The 21,477-nt window shown below is 42.7% G+C and overlaps 1 protein-coding gene and 1 non-coding gene across 2 annotated transcripts in view; both read left to right on the forward strand.

The window, feature by feature from the left end:
* acvr2ba (activin A receptor type 2Ba) overlaps positions 1-21,477 on the forward strand; it is a 221,612-nt gene that overhangs the window by 144,331 nt on the left and 55,804 nt on the right. Inside the window, exon 2 of the mRNA XM_060922426.1 lies at positions 10,785-10,992. Coding sequence (XP_060778409.1) covers positions 10,785-10,992 — 208 coding nt within the window. The remainder of the gene's footprint in view (positions 1-10,784; positions 10,993-21,477) is intronic.
* Positions 17,987-18,060, forward strand: trnai-aau (transfer RNA isoleucine (anticodon AAU)). Its single transcript has one exon. It is a non-coding gene; the product is annotated as a tRNA-Ile (tRNA).

The following is a 21,477-nucleotide window of genomic DNA, read 5'->3' on the forward strand; positions in this document are numbered from 1 at the left end:
TTTTGTAACATGCCATAATAATTTGGCAGAAGATATTTATATCTACATTAATTTTTGTACTAATTTCGTGCAAGAGTGTCGCACCCACACGCCTTGGCATGTGTATCAGATACAGGGTTCGAAATTCGTGGTGGTCCGGTCACCCGAGGCAACTTAATTTGTCATTTGGCGAGTAGCCCGGCTGGCTAGTTGAAAATAAAAAAGATATATGAAGCGAAGATTCAGGCACACCGTCAACTAAAGCCGCCACATATTAAGCGTGTGCCGTGTCTGTGTTAATCGATGTGTTTATCGGCAGGACAGTCAAGGTGTCGTTTTTTTCACTACTGCGCATGCATATAACAGACATCCCAAGTCTCCCAGAAGTTCTGGGAGTCTCCCGCATATTGATAGTGGCTCCCTGATGCCCGCAAATTGGATAATATCTCCCAGAATCTAGAGCAAGCGAGCAAGAGTGTGCACGCGAAACATTAATGTCTGCATCGCGCATATGACGGAGTGCGCGAGGGAGAGCAAGAGAGACTTGCAAGTGTGCCTGTTCATGAAGCGCATGCTAGACAAAGAGCATCCTGATTGGTTTACAGACCTCCCAACCTGCAGGAAAAAAAGGAAAAAAGTCCAATATATTATTATTTGTTGATATATTATGGTGCTCTGTGTTGTTCTCATTTATGTATTTAACAACAGTATCAAAATACTCGGGTCATGAACAATGGTAACTACTCTCTTTTGTGTTATTTTTGACAGAAGTAAAATTCATACATGAACAAATTTTGGCGAGTTGATTTTCTGTTTGGCTAGTTACTTTGGAAGGTAACTAGTCTGGCTGGCTGGTGAAAAAATATATGAAATTCGAGCCCTGAGATAGACTCTTGGGCGTACGCTGTAAACGACTCGCACAGGTTTAAGGTGCAATCAGAGCACCTTTATAAAAACTGTGTGAAAACACACTTACTTTGCGAAGTATTGAGTTGCGTTGCTGACACATTATCGAGCCTTATTTCCTTGTTTGGTTTCCTGATCCCTGATTTCCTGTTTCTCGTCTTTGATTCTGCCGAGTCTACGATAGCCTGTTTGTGCCTCGCTCGACCTATTGCCTGTTACACTGTTTTACGATTTTGCCTGCCGTTCTGGATTGTTTACCCTCTTCGCTTGTATTAATAAACACACCTTCTGCACTTGCATCCGTCTCCCAACCATCTCTGACAGAATATTTGGCACTCTCTGACAAAGAGAAGCACATTCACCTGTTCATACATCATGTTCAGGAACAAACTAATGTTAATGGCGCTGAAACAGCCACCGTCAAATGGTGCAGTTGGAGTCTTGTTCTCGGACTCGAAATTTAAATTTTTTTTTTTAATGACTTGGACTTGACTCAGACTTGAACACTGGGGATTCGAGACTGGACTCGGACTCGAGGTTTAGTGACTCGACTACAACATTGACGCGAACACTAGTTGCGGGTACCGAGTTATTCTTGAAACAACTGTGTGGAAGAGTGAGCGCTGATGAACGCACAGAGATGCTGGCCATTTTCCAGTTCAGTACTGCTCTTCCTGTCCTCTGATGATCCTGCGCACACCAAGTTGTTCTGCATGCTGCGTCCATTCGCCATTGGTGGTTCCCCCCTCCCGTCATTATCATGCAGCTATGTCCTTATAGCCTGACCTTTTTATTCCACTACAAGCAGACACGAATTCGATGGCTGATGTGCAGTTCCAGTGTTATGATCCATTAAAGAAATGAAAGTGTGAACAGGCCAGAATAGTGAATGTACAGGTTATAATAATAATAATAATAATGTTCAGACTCTTTTAGCTGCATTTAAAGCATATATATATATTATTGTTGTAATTAAGGATGTTGTTTTCTTTATTTATATTTTAATATTAAGCTTCATGTAAATTAATTCTGTAAAACCCATTTGGGAGAATTAATAAAGGTGTATTGTATTGTAAGGCCTATTTTAAAAACCCAGTTTTGAAGTCATAATCATTAACTGGTTTTAGCTTTGGGATGGAAGTTGTTCGAGAGGTGGAACAGGATGTAGGATGCCAATCTGCCACCTGATGGAAATGGCAAGAAAAGAACGTATGGTTCCAGTAAAATTATATTGCCCATGTAATGTACAGGCCGAGCAGCGGTCGTAATGTTTACCTCAAAGGCTCCGGATTCTCATGTCATGCTTTTAGGACGTGCTTCCTTTTGTGTCCATTGACATCTGCTGTCGCCATTAGCCTGGACGTCCCCATGGAGGATCATAAATTCAGGCCCTGAATGCTGAAGAGGCTGAGTCGCAGAGGCAGCAGGGTTTTTAGTATGTGCAGCAACTCAAACAGTGTACTGGCATTGCCCAGCCTCATTTACAGCTCTGTGTGTGCGCGCGCGCGCACGGATATGTGGTGTGTATGTGTGATTCACTAAAAAGGGCTTTGTCTAGGGGGGTCTGAGGCAGCGGCACTACTCCCACATTCGCCGTCGCCTAGCAACCGCAACGCACAGATTGGCGAGAACATCTGCCGTCGCTGGCTCTGCCAAAGCCGTGATGTACAGTATACACACACACACGCTCGCGCGCGTGCACGCACACACAGAGACTCGGCCAGGCAGAGCTCAAACAGCTCTAGCACTGTGTGTGAGCTCTCGCTCGTTCTGGGAGTTGTTTTTGTTTTGTTTTGTTTTTTTCCCCCCACCCCTCAAAGATCGCACACTGATCCGAGAGCCGAGCGCACCGTTTTCATGCTTGGCCAGGATCAGCCTTGAGCGATCGCTTTAAACGATAAAAGTCTCAGTCAGGACCGTTTGGGAATAGATTTTGTGTGTTGGTGGGCTGTTTGCCAAATACACCATGTGTGTTTCATGTTTTTCATCCTGAACTGGATAAAAATATATCTGACTCAAACCGTGCATTTTATTTTCCTGATCAAATTGTCAAAGCGGGAAGTTCTGGACGGTCAGTAGTTTGCTCACGAGGTATAAAATGAAGTCCGTATCTTCAGTAGGAATCTTTTATGTAATTATACGTACATATAAACTGATTAGTGACCAGTAATTTAAACAAATTAGTGTAATAATAATGAGCCGTGATTCCACATTCACACTTTTCAAACACAACTTGTGTGAAATTCAGCTCGACAACCTCCTCTTGGGCCGAGATCACTATGACACAGCGATTCCTCTGTGGCCCTCTACATGCACTCGAGGTGTTATCTCCTCACCCTGACCCCCTGACCTCGCACAAGGATCTCGCTCGTGGTGGTGTTCTCAGCTCGGATCAGCAGATCATACACTAGTCTTTGCCTTCAGTGCCATGTCGGCTAATGGTTTCACACTCTATAATCATGCACACTCTCTTAATCGTTATTTTAGAGGGGAAATTCTGATCTTAACCCGTTATCGTGAGAGTGATTTTCTTAGCTGTGAAAAAGAAGCATTCTTATTTACCAGAGGGGAACCGTCAGGGCCTTCTCGACCTTCAGAGAAGGCCCAAACATATCAGCATTACAAGTGTTAGATTTAATTTCTTTCATAATTTCATGATAATTATTCTCTTCTAATTTGGCCTTATTTTCTATCAAATTTGCTTCAGAAATGAAAAGGTTACTGTCCTGAAAACAGTAAAGTAGAGTTATCCAATGAGATTTTTTTTATTTGTTGTCTGTAGGCTGAGAAGAGTTTAGAGCTGCTCACTCATTGGCTCGGACTTCATTGCCGGGACAGAAGGCCATGGCGGTGTCTGTTTATGCACGAAGTGACAGATGAATAAACCGATCAGATTTTGATTTATAGTAGGAGGGACCAAAAATGTATCACTCTTGGCCTTCTTGAAGGCCAATGCAGTGAAGTCACCTCCCAGCTAGGGATGTTAACCGATGACCGTTTGACCAATGGTTGACCGAATCAACGTCAACCGGTTAAATTTTTTTTGGTTGTCGGTTTAAAAAAAAAATCAATCGTTTTGAAGCTGCCGATTTTGGAGCGGAGAACCTGGAATTCCGTGTTGTAAACGCTTGGGGCATGCCATGCGGTGTAAGGACGACAGCTGACAAATCAGAAACACCCATTCAGTCATGTCCCGCCCTCCCACCCCAGTTGAAGACAGCTGCCACTTGGCGAAAGAAAAGTCTCAAAAAGTATCAGGCTAGACTTTTTAGCTTACAAATTACTATTCTGTTTTTTTTTTTAAATTATTATTAGAAGGCACATGGAGTTTAGTCCTGCCTTGGCCAGTGCATTCTGAAAGTATGTTTCGGTCTGTAGCCAACAATGCATGTTATTGCAGATCATATCTCTCCACACAAACTAAAGGTGCAGATGCCAACTTTTGGAGGGAAGGGGGGAGAATGAAACGACAGCGGTGTCTGGAGGGGGAGTGACAAACGCAGCTTTTATGTCTGTGAGCCAAGTCGGTGACGGCTTCAGAGCAACTTCAATACCATGCAGTAATGGCGTGTTGATATTGGTAACAGCGTTATAACGATTGTAGCTAATTAATTAGATTACTCGGCGTTATAACAGCCTTTATTTTAACGCCGTTATTCCCATCACTGAATGTTATGTACTTCTTCTAGCACTTGACTTTATTTTCAACGCCATCATGGCCAACTGAAACTGTCTCTAAGCTGGAGCCATTTGTCCTCCGCTCCAATACAAACCCCTCGACATCAGTGCCGCGTTTGACAATGTTTCGCGCTGTAGAAAAGGTAATGTGAGTGGAGGGCAGCGACTGGGACTGAATGTGCGGATGCTCGCGGTTAGATTTAGAATAGATTCTAATAATTCCAATTCTAGAATTTTAAACTCATTGGTTAACTGACTTTAACTGGCTAATGAGGCTTGGTGGTCGGTCAAGATTTTTTTTTAGTTTTCGCCATCCCTACTTCCAGCCGGTGTAGCGTTCATCAGTAGTGTTAGCGAATGCTAATAAAGCAGTCAAGCCAGTGCTGTCTATCAAGAGCAAGTAGCACAGGCTAACAACCGAGAAACTAAGATTTCTGTCTCCGGACTCTTCTTCCACGCTGCACGCTCGCCACAGTATTTTTCACTCAGACTTAAGTATTCATTTCCCAATGTAATTTACCTAGTTACTTTTAAAATCAACATCAACAACTACACACAACAGAGCTACCTGGAAACCTGCCGCTAATCCCTTGTGAAATCCTTTGCCCTGTTGTTTTTTGGTATCTGGCTAAGGCTTGGCTGACCTGAAGTCCCAGCTCAAATAGTAACGGTTCGCCACTGTTGTTTATTTATATTTACATCTGTCGATTGTTAACAACCTTTAACATTAACATAGTTAATGAATTACTCCACAGTGCGAATGTTTTTTTTTTTTTTTCCTCAAATGAAAGGACTCGAAGCGAATTCCAGACTGATTGATGTGCTCATGGATATTTAAAACGCTCTCGGGTCAGGTCTAAGCTTGTGGAGTTTTCCCTCTGGAATCTTCTCTCAAGAGATTAAAGCGGAGTTGGGCATAATATTTGTTTTGGCTACGAGTCTTTCCTAAAAGACAGCGCCTCGATCGAGCACTCGCACCTCCTGAACATATTTGCTTTCTGATGAACTCAACCTTGTTCATGAAGGTACGTAACTTGACCCTCTTCTTCTGTCCTGTTTGGCTCTGTGTGCTAGCCTGGGTCATTCCCTTCATTATAGCGAGAGCATGCTGTCCTCATATAGACTGGCCTCCTCAGAGAGTCTGGCCTTGAGTGATGGTTTTAGGTCAGTCCCAGTATCACACTTCAAGAAAGATCTGACGAAACATGTGTAGAAACCTGGACAGAGGTGTACATTTCTGAATTTTCACCTATAATGACTGGGAATGTGGTGTGTGGGTTTTTTGTTGTTTGTTTTAAATAAATACCCCAGTTTCTCCCAGTCTGGTCCCAGTTCCTGCCAGTTAGCACACCATGATCATATGACGCCTCCCAAATGAAGGTGAAGGTGAGCACATGCTTCATCTGAGATGTGCGAAGCCAGCTACTACATATTTTTTTAAAACTGTGGATCTGAACATAGCCCGAGGAAAGCGCTAACTGCCGCCTTCCTCATCCATGAGCTTACAGATGCCCACGATTGGCGAGTGATTGACGGGGAGAGAAACTGACTTGGCCTTCTCATAGAGCACAGACAGTTTTTCTCTCTTGGACTTCTGGCCCTGGATGTCTGTAGCCTTTTTTACACAGATATTCTGCAATATTGGTGTAAATAAGGCACCTCAATATTCCGGCTTTGGTTGTTTACACTGAACCCAATAACACCGGCATGAAGCAGCGCCAGTGTGTGTTTTTTACATCGCGAGCCAGCGTTCCACAGCCGCCATTAGGATGACGTGTCCCAATGGAGCATCGGCATCTAGGCTGCTGTATTTACACATCAGAAATACAAATCCCCCGAGCATTCCAGCACTGCTTTAAAAACCGCGGCAGGTGAATGGAGTGTTGAGGTGCTTTTGTTAACTCTGTACATTTATACCATTCTTCAAATACAACCAAGTTACTGAGCATCATAGGCCATGTGTAATCACTTCTGTTAAATAATTCACATTTAAGGGAAGTAACAGCCTCCCTGTCTCTCTCTCTCTCTCTCATATATATATATATATATATATATATATATATATATATATATATATATATATATATATATAAAATCTCATTATCTCTAGCCGCTTTATCCTGTTCTACAGGGTCGCAGGCAAGCTGGAGCCTATCCCAGCTGACTACGGGCGAAAGGCGGGGTACACCCTGGACAAGTCGCCAGGTCATCACAGAGCATGCATGCATATATATATACACACATATATATATATATATATATATATATATATATATATATATATATATATATATATATATATATATATAATGTGGAGGGACTATGTCTCTCGGCTGGCCTGGGAACGCCTCGGTGTTCTTCCCGAGGAGCTGGCCGAGGTGTCTGGGGAAAGGGAAGTTTGGGCTTCCATGCTTAGACTGCTGCCTCCGCGACCCGGTCCTGGATAAGCGGAAGAAGACGAGACGAGATGTGTGTGTGTATATGTATGTGTATATATATATATATGTGTGTGTATATATGTTTGTCTTTTAGCCGACCCGGCTTTTTGGGAAATAAGGCATGCTGATAGAGAGAAGGGGAGGGAGAGAGAGAGAGAAACAGAAACTGATGAGGAGAAACAGAAATGTGGGAGAGAGAAACTAAGAGAGAGAAACAGAGAAATGGGGGAGAGAGAGGGAGAAACAGAAATGGGGAGAGAGAGAAACAGAAATGGAGAGGGAGAAAGAAATGGGGGAGAGGGAGAGTGAAACGGAGAGAGAGAAAACAGATGGGGGAGAGAGAGAGAGAGAAATGGGGAGAGAGAAACAGAGAAATGGGGAGAGAGTGAGTGAAACGGAGGGAGAAACGGAGAGGGAGAAACAAACGGGAGAGAGAAACGGAGAGGGAGAAAGAGAAATGGGGAGAGAGAAATGGAGAAATGGGGGAGAGAGAGAGAAACAGAAACTGGGAGAGAGAGAGAAACACATGGGGAGGGGGAGAGAGAGAGAAACACATGGGGAGGGGGAGAGAGAGAGAAAGAAATGGGGAGAGAGAAAGAAATGGGGAGAGAGGGGGAGAAATGGGGAGAGAGAGAATCAGAGTAAAAGATAATGAGAGGAGTGGAGAGACTCGTGCAAGCAGCATGTTTGTGGATCAGAAATATGTTGGAGGAGAAAGTGAAGAGAAGCAGGATGCGATTTGAAACAGAAAGCCACAGACATTTGAATTCATGCTGGTTTCGGAAAGTACAATGTCAAGGTCAAAATGTCCCACCCTGTCCCGCTGTGCTGGTTGTCCCTTTCCCACAGATGTAGAGTCCAGCTCTGTTACAACCAATCATTCCGGCTCACAGGCAGAAACACAGACCCCCCACCCCTTCCATATTCAGCTGTTTCATACGGCGCGTGAGGCGGAATAATAACGGAGAGGTCCCGCCTTGTACAGACCGTGAAAAAGGGGCTAAAGGCATCCTCTATATTCCAACTCGACCCTGATGATGGAGCAAATGCTGTTCTGTTGTGCCATTCAGACGCTACAAGGACACCAGTGGCAGTGTTTCTCTTCTTCACTCAGCGTCTTCACAGCTCTGTTTATTCTCTCTCGCGTTGCATGAAGGCTAATGGTCTGCGTACACCATTAGGCACTGAGCCTTTTGTTAAAATCCCTTATTTTAAAACTTTTCATAATGAGTTTTGAATTATTAATTACAGGAGGAAGTTTGAGAAAGAACAATGTTCATCTCTTCAGTTGAAAGGATCATTTTCTGACGGCTTCTTGTGGCCAGTTTGAGTTGGGCGGGACGAGGGACTATATTTGGTCGAAGTGATGTCAGTGCTACTAAAGCGTCAATCAGAATTGGCAGTTTGTTCATATCCACCCACTGTTTTTCTTAACCACAGACAATAAAGACCTTCTTTTCTGCTCACTGCAGCTTGTGTGTGTCGGAGCGTGAGTGAAACTGCGACTAGTTAACATTTTGAGCATTTTAACTGGAGTGGTTGTAGTGTATTTGTGTGTGATAATGTTGAGTATTTGAGCGAGCAAGTGAGTGCGAAGTAGTTTTCAAAGATGTTTGATCTTGCCAAGCTTCAATGGCAAAACTCGGACCCGAAAAGGTTTAAAGACGTGTGTGAGAGAGAGAGATCTTTTAAAATGATCTTTTAAGTAAAAAGAGAAATGGCACTCTTGGTGTCTTAGTCTCATCAATTACATTACAGGCATTTAGCAGATGCTCTTATCCAGAGCGACGTATAACATACCCAGAGCAGCCTGGGGAGCAGTTGGGGTTTAGATGCCTTGCTCAAGGGCACTTCAGTCATTTCTGCTGGTTCAGGGAATCGAACTGGCAACCTTTTGGTCCCAAAGCTGCTTCTCTAACCATTAGTCCGTGGCTTCCACCAAGTTGTCATGTGGCATCAGATGGGAAGGGTTGCTAGCCTAGTAAACTAGACCCACCCGCCTAGCGGCCAAAAATATTTTTGCCTACGAGTGGGTCTAGCCTCGCACCATATCAACAAAACACCCCGGGCATCAAATCGTGCCCGCCAATCACAATGCAAGGTTTTTGTTTGGATTCTTTGGGCGGGCTTTTGCAGGAGTGACGACAAAGCTGCGCGACGCTGGAGAAAGCACAACAGGAAAGATGGCTACCGCTAGTGAACAGCGCGCGTTTGACTCCGCTTTGGAATCAGTTTTAGAAGAATTAGACTTGGAGTTTTCGTTGAAACATGAGCAGGAAGAGGCTCTCCGCTCATTCCTTTTCAAGAAGGACGTTTTCGCTGTTTTGCCGACCGGCTATGGCAAAAGTCTGATCTACCAGCTGGCTCCGCTCGTAGCCAAAAGGATGGGGCTAGTTTGTGCAGTACGAAGAATTAATAAACAGCTTTGAAACATTACTTTTTGATTGTTTCTTATTTTCCCATTATTTTAAATTTAAGGGAAATTATTTCACCAAACACCACTAAATAAAAACTCTCAAAAACAGTTTAAGCAAACCCTTGAAAAACACTTGAAAAAAAAAAATAAGAGTGTATGTTAAGTATGTGGTACAGACTCCAAACTTGTGGTCATTATCTCCAAACTTCTTAATATCTAGAACCTGTTTATTAATTAATACGCATTTTGAAAAATTATTTCAAGGTCTCCCCCACTGCTTTCTGTCGCTCTGACTACGTCACAGTCACTGTTGCGCTGATTGGTCAGAGCGTTGGCCTATACGCACAGAGACAGTTTGAAAGACAAGGGGTTGTTCCTCCCACACCCTTCGGAAATGTCTACGACCGAGACCAGACTAAATATTCACATTTAGTCTGGCTTGCCAGGCTAAAGGGTTGCTGTTAACTAGACCAAAATATCAGCGGCCTGGCACCAGTCATAACAGCTGGGGGTTCAGGGGCCACCTTAGGCCCCCAAAAACTCACGGGTTCTACATGCTTGGAGATGCATTCTAGTGCATTTCCTGGCACTTGCAGGCCTCCCTGAAAGTCACCCTTTTTTTGGTAATATTAATGAGTATTATTATTATTATTATGAATTTTTTTTTTTGCCAAAAGTTGCTGAGATTGTTTTTGATTGAAGACTTATTATAATTTTCAACTATATTTGTGACATATTTATAGAATAAGAATAAAACAACCAATTGATGTTCACCAAGTGACAGCTTTATTTTCAGCTTCAGCCATTCAATTACAAAACATAACTATCCAGATCAAACTTGGGCGACCTAATGAGTTTTGAATTATTAATTACAGGAGGAAGTTTGAGAAAGTACAAACATGCATGGTGCATAAGTGCCTCTTAACACAGCGTAAGGAAGGAGGTAAACCGGACTAGCATGATCAGTGACGATCTCCACGTGGAACTACTCGGGCAGCTCTGCACTGGGCGCTTACGTGGACAGGGAGTGGAGTCTGTCTGAACGTAGAACACTTGCATGGTGGCGCGTCGTCGCCTTCACGTAGGGATAACAAGAGAAAATTAAACAAAAGACCTCATTTTCAAGATCGACAAGTCTTTTTATTAGTGTAGCGGCAATGTTTACAGATGTGTCGGCAATACTGTGGGCGTAGCGGTAAGGAAACATTGCGTATCGGTCCGATACGCTGAAAAGAACCCTGGTTAAAACTGAACATCCTGCATAGACAAAGTCAACAATAAGAAGCTAAATGTGACCACTGTTCAGTTTTCCAAAGTGAACTCTAGAAACCAAGTTTCACTGAGCCTTTTCTGTTTTGTGTGTGTAGTACCCAGCCATGGAGAGGTGGAGACACAGGAGTGTTTGTACTACAACATCAACTGGGAGATTGAGAAGACCAACCAGAGTGGCGTGGAGCGTTGCGAAGGCGAGAAGGACAAACGCTCTCACTGCTACGCTTCATGGCGCAACAACTCGGGAACCATCGAGCTGGTGAAGAAGGGCTGCTGGTTGGATGACTTTAACTGCTATGACAGGTCCGTCATCATGCGCGCACACACACACACACACACACACACACACACACACACACACACACACACACAGAGCTCTAATCAGTGTCAAACTAATGCATCATGAGGCTTTTTTTTTCTTTTACTTTTGGGAATATTTTTAGATTTTTCTTTTAAAAATTGCAGAGAATTTCACAGATTTGGCATTTTGTCAAGCTGTCAGGATTGCGCCATATAATCAGCCCATAAACTGGGAAACGGGAACAAATTCACCTCACACACCAGCTGTTAATATGAGCTTATACCACAGCGCTGTTAGATTCTTGAATCTGATTGGTCAGGTGTTTTTATAATTCTCTAAAACAGCAGCTCTGTCAGTCGGACCGTCTGCAAAACGGGACACTGGATACAATTAATGATCCGAGTTTAACACGGTCATTTCGATAGTAACATCTAATTCATCGGAACTTGTTTGTGATGCTCTGCATAATCCAAATCTGATAAAGAATGGATTAAAAATGTGTTATTTCACGAAGGAAATGCGATTGTTGATGTGCTGTTTTCTGAAAGGCGATATTGAGTTAATGTTTATGGAAAGGAGTCTTCAGTGTCCGTGCTTTGTAATGGTTATGGATGTACAGTACCAGGCAAAAGTTTGGATGTCCCTTCTAATTCAATGTCTTTTCTTTTGCCATGTACACACGTAGCCGGGTATTTTTAAAACCGAACATTTTCCCCCCCTCCGTTTATAAAAATGTTTTATCCACACCACCTCGTCTTCGAAAAAAATCCCTTCCACACATAACCGAACATCTGCGTTTTCAATCACATTCATAAGCATTCCAAACCTGTAGATGGTTATTTCCCCAAATCCTACCCCCTAATCACATCGCCTGTGCTCTTGGAGCAGTAGTTGGGCTTCTAAAATTAAACATGTAAATAGCACCTGCACAATAATTAACGCTTTCAAGGCACTCCTCCGATCCATTACTCTTTAGCTAGCCGCACACTACGCCGATTTTCAGCGTACCGAGCCAACTGAAGTCGCGAGTCAGGCGTAAAGACTAGTTTTCGATGGTACCGACTCATCTCACAGCCGATTCGAAAAACTAATCGGGAGCCAGACTGATCGGCGAGAGTCGCTAGCAATAGCCAATCATATCTTTCGCATATAACACGTGACATCATTAAACACAATTTCTAGCGCGAGAAATACGTGTTGGTAGCACCTAATGCAGGTATATACTGTAATTCCATAGACTGAAGCTTTATCCATAGACACAGTGGGCTGGAAAGCCACTCTGCTCAAGTTGTGTGGCTGAATTCCAAATCGCTTTAACTCCCCTATATAAGTGCACTATTTAAGGTTGGGAATAATAGCTCATGCAGCCTAGATAGTGCGCTACATATTCCATGTTGTGTCATTTGTAATTCAGCCTGTAGCATCTTCAAGTGTTGGATTTAACAGTAACTATATCCAATAGCCAATCACAAAGCTATTAAGTTGTCACGTGTCGCTTCAATCGCGACTGCACTCGTCAACAGTCGGGGGATATGTGCGTGCCCTGTCGGGAGTCGGCTCTGAAATGGGTCGGTTCGGTACCGCGTGGATCGCCGTGGTGTGCAGCTAGCTTAAGTCCATGCTTAATCTGGCTTCTGCAGTAAACAAAGGTCGCACGTTTGACGTCAGGGCAGATTTGTTGTCATTTTTTTGGCACAGATTGTGACGTTCTAAAACGCAAACCTCCGGTTATCTCTGTCCACACGAAAAGGCATACACGGAGTTTTCAAAAATCTTCACTTTGCCCGGAGTTTTTTTAAATATTCGTTTTTGATGTGTTTTCATGTGGATGACAGGCCAAAACGTAGAAAAATATCTTCGATTTAGCAGATACCCGGCTACGTGTGGACGGGGTCTTTATTTTCATTCAGTAAAAGATACTTCATGTCTTAAAGTAATGATGGATGTCGTTTCTCTTTGTTTAGTTGAGCGGTTCTTGACATAATATGGATTACTACAGTTGTGGAACAGGGCTATTTTAAGTCCTGATACCGAAATACCGATAACTACGACTATAACGATAACTATAAATAAATCAGTCCCCTGCAGTTGATGTGGTTGGTGGTCACGCCAGACCGATAATGATACCTATAGCCCAGGCCTGGGTTTATCCGTATCGGTGAGATTGCTTCTGGACTGATTTTTCCAGTCCTGGACCTGATCCGATAAAATATATGACCAATCAGGTAACTGTTTACATGTAACATTGTCTGAGCACGTGCTATTTTTTCTGGGTGTCTTTGTACATCGTTGTTGCATCATGAAGTCACGGAATACGGATTCATGGAAAATAAAAAATATAACACAAAGCACGGACCTTTTATTCATGGATATATGATATTTTCCGTGAAATATCAATAGTAAATTAATAAGCATATAAATGCACGTAAGATATTTTAATTATGAGTTTCGGCAGTCCAAACATTTAAAGCTAGACGGCCTTTCGATTTCATAAAATCGGTGAAATTTAGTTCCCTCTGAAATTTGGTCATTGTGATGTATGTTTATTTCTGTAATATCTTTCAAAATATCAGGCCGTTCTGTGGCTGGGAAGTTATTGAGTTTGAAGGGATTCCCGAGCAAATAATGTGCATGAAATTGCTCGCTTCACGCAGTCAAGCAGACAGAGGAAGTCCGTGTGCGCATGCGCAGGTTTACTTTGAGCGTGCACTGACAGTTCCATCATTCTGTCGCTAAACGAACAGCTGATCACACCGAGGTGCTCGCTGACCACCGATATTTATTAGTTTGGTCCTGCGTTTCCTTTCCTTTGCAACATAACGTCTTTTCTTCTCGCTTTCCGTTACTGTAGTCGGTCTTTCACGTTTCATTCGCACACTCGCGTCCTCCATTTTTCTCTCCTGTTTCAAATTTGTATCCCACAATGCCTTGTGGCGGCACGGTGGTGTAGTGGTTAACGCTGTCGCCTCACAGCAAGAAGGTCCGGGTTCGAGCCCCGTGGCCGGCGAGGGCCTTTCTGTGTGGAGTTTGCATGTTCTCCCCGTGTCCGCGTGGGTTTCCTCCGGGTGCTCCGGTTTCCCCCACAGTCCAAAGACATGCAGGTTAGGTTAACTGGTGACTCTAAATTGACCGCAGGTGTGAATGTGAGTGTGAATGGTTCTCTGTGTCAGCCCTGTGATGACCTGGCGACTTGTTCAGGGTGTACCCCGCCTTTCGCCCGTAGTCAGCTGGGATAGGCTCCAGCTTGCCTGCGACCCTGTAGAACAGGATAAAGCGGCTACAGATAATGAGATGAGATGACAATGCCTTGTGCAAACGGGGAAAGCCCACCACGTGATGCATAACGTAGTATCTTGAATTGGGTCATGGTGAAGCAGGAAAAAATAGCGGAGAATTTAGGGCTACGTGGCGCTAAATTAATTAATTGTTCTATTTAAAAAAAACTAATAAAATTGGAAGTCTGTGATTCAAATTCAGTAGATTTCGGTCCACTAAACAAAAATAATTGGTTGTCAGGGAAAATTTCTTTTTATGACCTACACTTGAAAAATCTGAAAGCGAGTACAGCTTTAATTGTTTCAGACTTCTTAATTTTTTTTTATCCAAGATGCATCATCCGTATGAAATCGGTAACCAATCTGTAATATACCGAAATGTCTGTGCCCAATCAGTAAATTATTAGCATCCATGATTCATCCGTATTAAAATCTGTAACCACTCTGTATTTTGTATCTATTTTTATTATATTTCCATAATCCGTGACCTATCCGTATTATATCAACCACCGGAGTGTGTGTATGGGTTGTTTTGGAGTCCAGGCTGTACAGTATGACCCGGAATAATGTGCTACTACTTGGAAAAAACTTTCATGACTATTCCTAAGTCGCAGGCATTTATTTCCCTGCGTGGCCGGACCAAACGATATTATAGTCGGGATTATAGCTGTGGTGTGACTGCGCCAGACTGGAACTACATTCAGGCAGAGGTGTAGTCAGAGTTGGAGTTATCGGTGTTGTGGGACCGGGCCCTGACTGTATTTTTCATTATTTACTGTTTGATCTCAAACACTTTAAGAAGGCAGGAAATTGCACTAATCAATTTTTGACGAGGCACACAGGTTAATTGAAAAACATTCCAGGTGACGGCCTCATGAAGCTGGTTAAGATAATGCCAATAGTGTGTGAAGCGTCAAGGTAAACGCTGGTTACTTTAAAGAATCTAAAATATCAAACATTATATTTTGCTTTCTAAAATTCTTTTCTTTACCACATAATTCCATCTATGTTCCATATGTTATTTCATAGCTTTGATGTCTTTGAGTATTGTTCTACAATGTAGAACACAGTCACAATCGAGACAAACCTGTGAATGAGTAATAATAATAAATAATAATAATTTCAATTAATATCCTCCTGTGAACCAACCCATAGACTTGTGTCCTCTGTAGTTGACATTTGTTTTACGTGCACACCCTCTTACTCTTTCAAGCTATTCACTTGAATCCTGGTGTCTTGTAAAGAGTACATCCTGGGCTTTCCAATGATGTATCATGTGACTAGGAGGGTTGCTGGGAAATTCCTAGTAAGGAAATCATAACAAAAGAGAAATTGAGAGACACATTTTTTTTCTTGGTTCCCAGGAGAATATAGCGCCTTTATCAAAACCCAAGGTCGCTTTACAATTATAGGGAAAAAAAGTCCACCAAATAAAGGTCAGGATGTCATTCCAATGGTGTAGCAGCCACAGTCCCACCAAAAGGCGCACGGAAACGAGTCCCACACCTCCAGCACAGCTGCCGCGCCGCCGCCGGGTAACATCACTTGGAACACCACGCCATGGATCCACAAAGAAAGCACAGAAGCACCACCACGCAGAGCGCTGGTATGTCCCAAACCGCCTGCACACCACCGAGCAACATTGCTCGGAACATCACGCCAAGCACTAAAATGCCGCCGCACAGAGCGCTGGAAAACCACAATGTTAAAATGAGCAACAAGCTCACTGCAGTCCATAGCGAGGCGCACAGGCATCACCCACGGTGAAACAAGGCCTGGAGAGAACCGACGCCCAAAACTGGGTCCAGAGCTACACCACAAACATCAAACAACACAAAAAAAAAAAAAAGGAGAGAAAATAAAATAATAAGCTCCGGTAAGAAGCAGCAGCCAGAATGTGCACGATGTACTCTCAACCAGAAACAAACTTTGGTGTACAAACTTTTGACTGGTACTCTAGATGTAGAAATGGTCTGATTTTTGCTTGACGTGTTCTATAAAAAGCAAGCGACACCCCCCCCCTTTTCTTTCTTCTAAATCTGGAAGCATATTTCAGCACATTTATCATGTTACTGTTGCATTTTATATTGAAAATTGAAACTAAATGTGAAACTAATCTATAATCACAACACTTTTTTTGGTGTTATTTTTATCCTTGTAAAACTTTAAAAGCTTCAGCGAGCTCTGAGCCAGCCTAATCAACCTACTTACATCGTGACATGGTATCTGCGTATGCTGTACGACAGGCGCCTCATCAGCGTACGGCCTACAGATTCACCAGCACTTCTAGAAACGTGCTTATTTAGTGAGTAGATCTCTTCGAAGTGTCTGACTGGTCCTGTAATGGCCCATCATTATTTAACATCACACGTTTCCTTTTGTCCTGAATTAATTTTACACCCTGTGCTCACTGCTGACCTACTTTCGTGACTACCTGAGCGCTGGCACAGATGAGGCTTCCAGAAATATGTCGAATTACATTTGGATAAGTCTTAGTGGTCACGCCGAGTTACTCTATATCTCCGATGCCTACTTTTCATATTGACAGAAAGGTTCCATTTGGAGAGATGTGGCAAGGATATCACATCATGATGCAAGATATTTTTACAGTGCATGATGTGTATGATGATAAATGGGTTTCTTAGACTGGCAGCAAAAGAGTAATGTTATGTTGGAAAAATAAACCAGTGGGCTCAATAATACTACTTTTGAAATGTCTAAAAATGATTTAGGATTGAAAAGCGGAGTGAAAAGATGTGCTCAGTCTTCAAATTTAAGGATTCAGTAAAATATAGCGTGTTTCAAAAAATGTGATATTTCACAATGTAATAACCTTGTCAGTTTTTGTTCAGTTGGCCTCAAATTTGAACAGCATGTGTGGAAACAGGTCAAAAGTTTGTTTCATGTTTTTTTTTTTTTAATCTTTTTAGGTGTAAAAATGCCATTCACCGGAAAAGAAAAGGCGTTTTGTGTTAGAGTAAGCTCAAACACGGTCGAACAAGACTAGTGTGCATTTATGAGAGAATTCTCTACACTGCAAAAAATGATATCTTAGCAAGTGAAAATATCTTGAAAATAGTTGAAACGATCTAACATTTCCCATTAGAAGAATACAAGACACCAATTCTGAGATTATTAAACTTAGTTCTAGATTGTAACCAATTTATTCTAAGATGTCTTATCAAGTAAAAATATCTGTCCATGCAGCGAGATTATTTCACGAGTATTAAGTAACTTTCTCCTCAAATTCAGTTTTCAGTTTTTTGCAATGGGGCGGCACGGTGGTGTAGTGGTTAGCGCTGTCGCCTCACAGCAAGAAGGTCCGGGTTCGAGCCCCATGGCCAGCGAGGGCCTTTCTGTGCGGAGTTTGCATGTTCTCCCCGTGGGTTTCCTCTGGGTGCTCCGGTTTCCCCCACAGTCCAAAGACATGCAGGTTAGGTTAACTGGTGACTCTAAATTGAGCGTAGGTGTGAATGCGAGTGTGAATGGTTGTCTGTGTCTATGTGTCAGCCCTGTGATGACCTGGCGACTTGTCCAGGGTGTACCCCGCCTTTCGCCCGTAGTCAGCTGGGATAGGCTCCAGCTTGCCTGCGACCCTGTGGAACAGGATAAAGCGGCTAGAGATAATGAGATGAGATGAGATTTTTTGCAATGTAAAAAATGCACCGTTACTGAAGACATGCTGCAGCGTGTTTGGTAGGAGCTGGACTACCGACTTGATGGCCAGTTAGCTCAGTTGATTAGAGTGTGGTGCTAATAACGCCAAGGTCACAGGTTCGGTCCCTGTACTGGCCAGTTCCATCCTTTGGGTGGCACGGTGGTGTAAGTGCTTAGCACGGTCGCCTCACAGCAAGAAGATTCTGGGTTCGATCCCAGCGGCTGGCGAGGGCCTTTCTGTGTGGAGTTTGCATGTTCTCCCCATTTACATGTTCTCTGCGTGGGTTTCCTCTGGGCGCTCCGGTTTCCCCCACAGTCCAAAGACGTGCGGTTAGGTTAATATGGGACGGCCTTGGGCTGAGGTGCCCTTGAGCAAGGGCGCTGTTAGCATGGCTGCCCACTGCTCTGGGTATGTGTGTGTGCGCATGTATGTGTTCACTGCTTCAGATGGGTTAAATGCAGAGAGGAAATTTCACAAGTGCATACATGTCAACCTATACGGAATGTCCGTATTTTATACGGATTTGATTCAATAAACGTAGTATACGGGCGTATAAATAAAGTTATACGGATTCTTTAAAAAAAACTTCAATATTTATTTAGAGCTATAATCAATTCCCACGATGATAAAAGAATGCATAACATTTACAAACGTACTGTACACCACAGACAGCCAGTAAAGAGTCTTATGAAATCGCACGTTATCTTATGGTAGCGAGACTTCGTTCCACTTTTGATCATGCGCACACCGCATTGCGAGAATCCCGCCAACCGGGAAGTCATAGACGCCGGCTTCTGCGTAGAATCATATGTCATCCTCGCCCGAGAATAAAGATGCCTCATTTATGTGCTGCGTTTAACTGTACCAACAGGTTTACCATCCAAACGAGATCACATGGGATTACCTTTCACAGGTGAGACTGGAAAAATACTTTTCATTGTATTTGGTCATTATAACGTAATTTTACGAACAGATTTTTCTGACTTTGTGGCTAATATGAAGTCTCGTGCATAATAGCCGCTCAGTGAAACCTGTCTCCAAACAACGAAGTATTTCCTTCGTAACTACGCTGATAACGCTTTGTGTTTTTGTCAAACATTGGAGCTTTGTATTCATTCTGAAGGTTTATTGTTATTAATATTGAATAAAAAGTAACTGGGATATATCATTGTTGATTATCATTCAAATTTTAGGTAAATTATTTTAATTTGCATCTTATACGGATTTTATAAGGGAAATATGGATTTTGGAGGTTGGTTATACAGGTTTGATTGACCAAAGGTTGACATGTATGCAAGTGTGTGATGAATAAAGTTGTAAAAAAAAAATTTGATGTGTATCGTGTCTTAGGCAGCACGGATATTGGAAAATGTGTGAAATCGTTCATGGAATCCACATACTTTTTGAATTTCTCATTCAAATTTTGAGGAATAAATCTTGTATTGCTCAACATGAAGCCTGTTCAGTTTCACTTGCAGAGACTGTAGTTTCTGGGATATTTACATCTCAAATAATATCACTTTTTTTTTTTTGAAACACCCTGTATTTAATGTAGTGGTGGGGATAGATTAATTTTTTAATCTAGATTAATCTCACTGAAATTTTGAAATTAATCTAGATTAAAATGGCTCATTCAGAATATGTGCGTCACCTGTGGCCGCCTGGAGAACAAGCTCGAGCCCATCATTCTCAACCACGCTGATGGGCCGGCAGCTAGTGGCAATCCGCTGAGCGAGAAGATGAATTAGCTTGTCTGATAGAGCTGCGCTGACGGGCTTGCCTCGGTTGCACTCAAAGTAGTTTGACGGCGACTCTTCCCCGGCGTTTCAGTGCTTGACCCGGCATCAGCAGCATTAGCTAAGGGATGCTTTGCGTTTAGGTGGTACTTGAGACTGGTAGAACTCCTACAGTAAACTAATTCCGCATTGCATAAGGTGCAAACAACCTTAGTCTTGTTGATGTCTCCATTGGGAAGCTTCTTAAAAATGAATTTTCCCTGAAGCAAACCCAGTGGCTTCATAGCTGCATCCATGTTAGCACGTCACGTTCGTTGTGGTAGTTCGGGTAATTCACAGTAGCATACAGGTTAGAAAACTCGTTCTCGCCCCCTACAGTGCAATTCGGCTAGGTATACATCCGCGCTAAAATATCAAGGTGAAAGTCATCATAGTTTGCTTAGTATAGACCCAGCTCCCAGCCCAACTTTGAGAATAGATTAACGGCGATATTTTTTATATCGCCCGATAAGAGTCTCACATTATCGCAGCACGTTAACGCCGATAACGGCCCACCACTAATTTAATGTCAAGTCAGAGTATGTCATAAAAATACGAGGTATCTAAACATCGTTGACCACGATATCAATTTGGGATGATGATGATGATGATTTTTCGCAGTCATGGGAAAAAACATCACCTATCTGAAACGGAAAACTGGTTTTTGTCAGCATCCAGCTTCAAAACCTGAGAAATTCAATCCATGAGGATACAGCGAGGTTTCTTTTCTTTTCTTCCCCCCCCCTTCCTTCCCAATAAGCCCTCTTGTCGTTTGCAACAGGGACGTTGATAGTTTGTGGACAGCCTGGTTTACACTGAGCTTTGATTTCTTTTTGCAAAATTTAAAAAAAAAAAAAAAACTTCTTTCACTCAGTCCTCCAATTTGAACCTGAAAGTCTTTTTAATTTTTTTTTTATTCCGTTTCTACATATTGCTCAAGTTTTGTTTTTATGGCTTTCAGAACTCCAAAACTGTATCATCGGTACATGGAAACTTTTCCCATCTCTTATTCCAGAAAACGGGGGGGAATGAAATTGGCAAAATCACAAAACAGAATTGGCAATTTTCTGAAACAGAAACTCACCATCCCTAATCAATATTATACTGTCATATTGTCCAGCCACTCCAGGTACTAGTTATCTTACTACCGACGTCTCTGTTTGCTTATTGCTGACAAGTACTTGTGCACAATTATGAGAGAACAGCAGAGTAGAGGAAGTGTTGTGGTTATGTGAAAGTGCTAGGGATGTGCGTCTCCATTACTGATGCCAGTGTGATGCACATCTCAATGCCTTGCCAGCGATCCGATAATTAAAGATTCATAGATATGATGCAATTCATCCCATTGCGATACAATACGATTCGACACCATTTGTGGCAGATCACAGAATCCAGAGACACATGTCTGCCCGGGGACGTTTTGGGTTATTGACAGATTCAGAAAGTACGGTTTCTAAGCTTTCCAATGATGCCTTCCATGTGGAGATCTGACAATATTTGAAGAATGTGTGGCCTTTTGAAAGTGTATACCTCTTAAAACAGAAAAGGGAGAAAATCGCCCTCAAAGTTTTCCATCTCAGCTACTCTGGGTGCAGGGCGGGCACATAATGGTGCTCATTTGCATGACATTAAGGAAAGCCCTACCCCCTACGAGCTAGCACGATACTACTTTCATGTAAACAAAGATCACCACGTCAATTTTCCTTCCATGCAAAGTATGCCCAACACAATTATGCAGTACAAAAATAAGTCCTAAAGTATACTTTAACGCTTTGTGGT

This window comes from Neoarius graeffei, chromosome 5 (genome assembly GCF_027579695.1).
Source record: "Neoarius graeffei isolate fNeoGra1 chromosome 5, fNeoGra1.pri, whole genome shotgun sequence".
Lineage (NCBI taxonomy): Eukaryota > Metazoa > Chordata > Actinopteri > Siluriformes > Ariidae > Neoarius > Neoarius graeffei.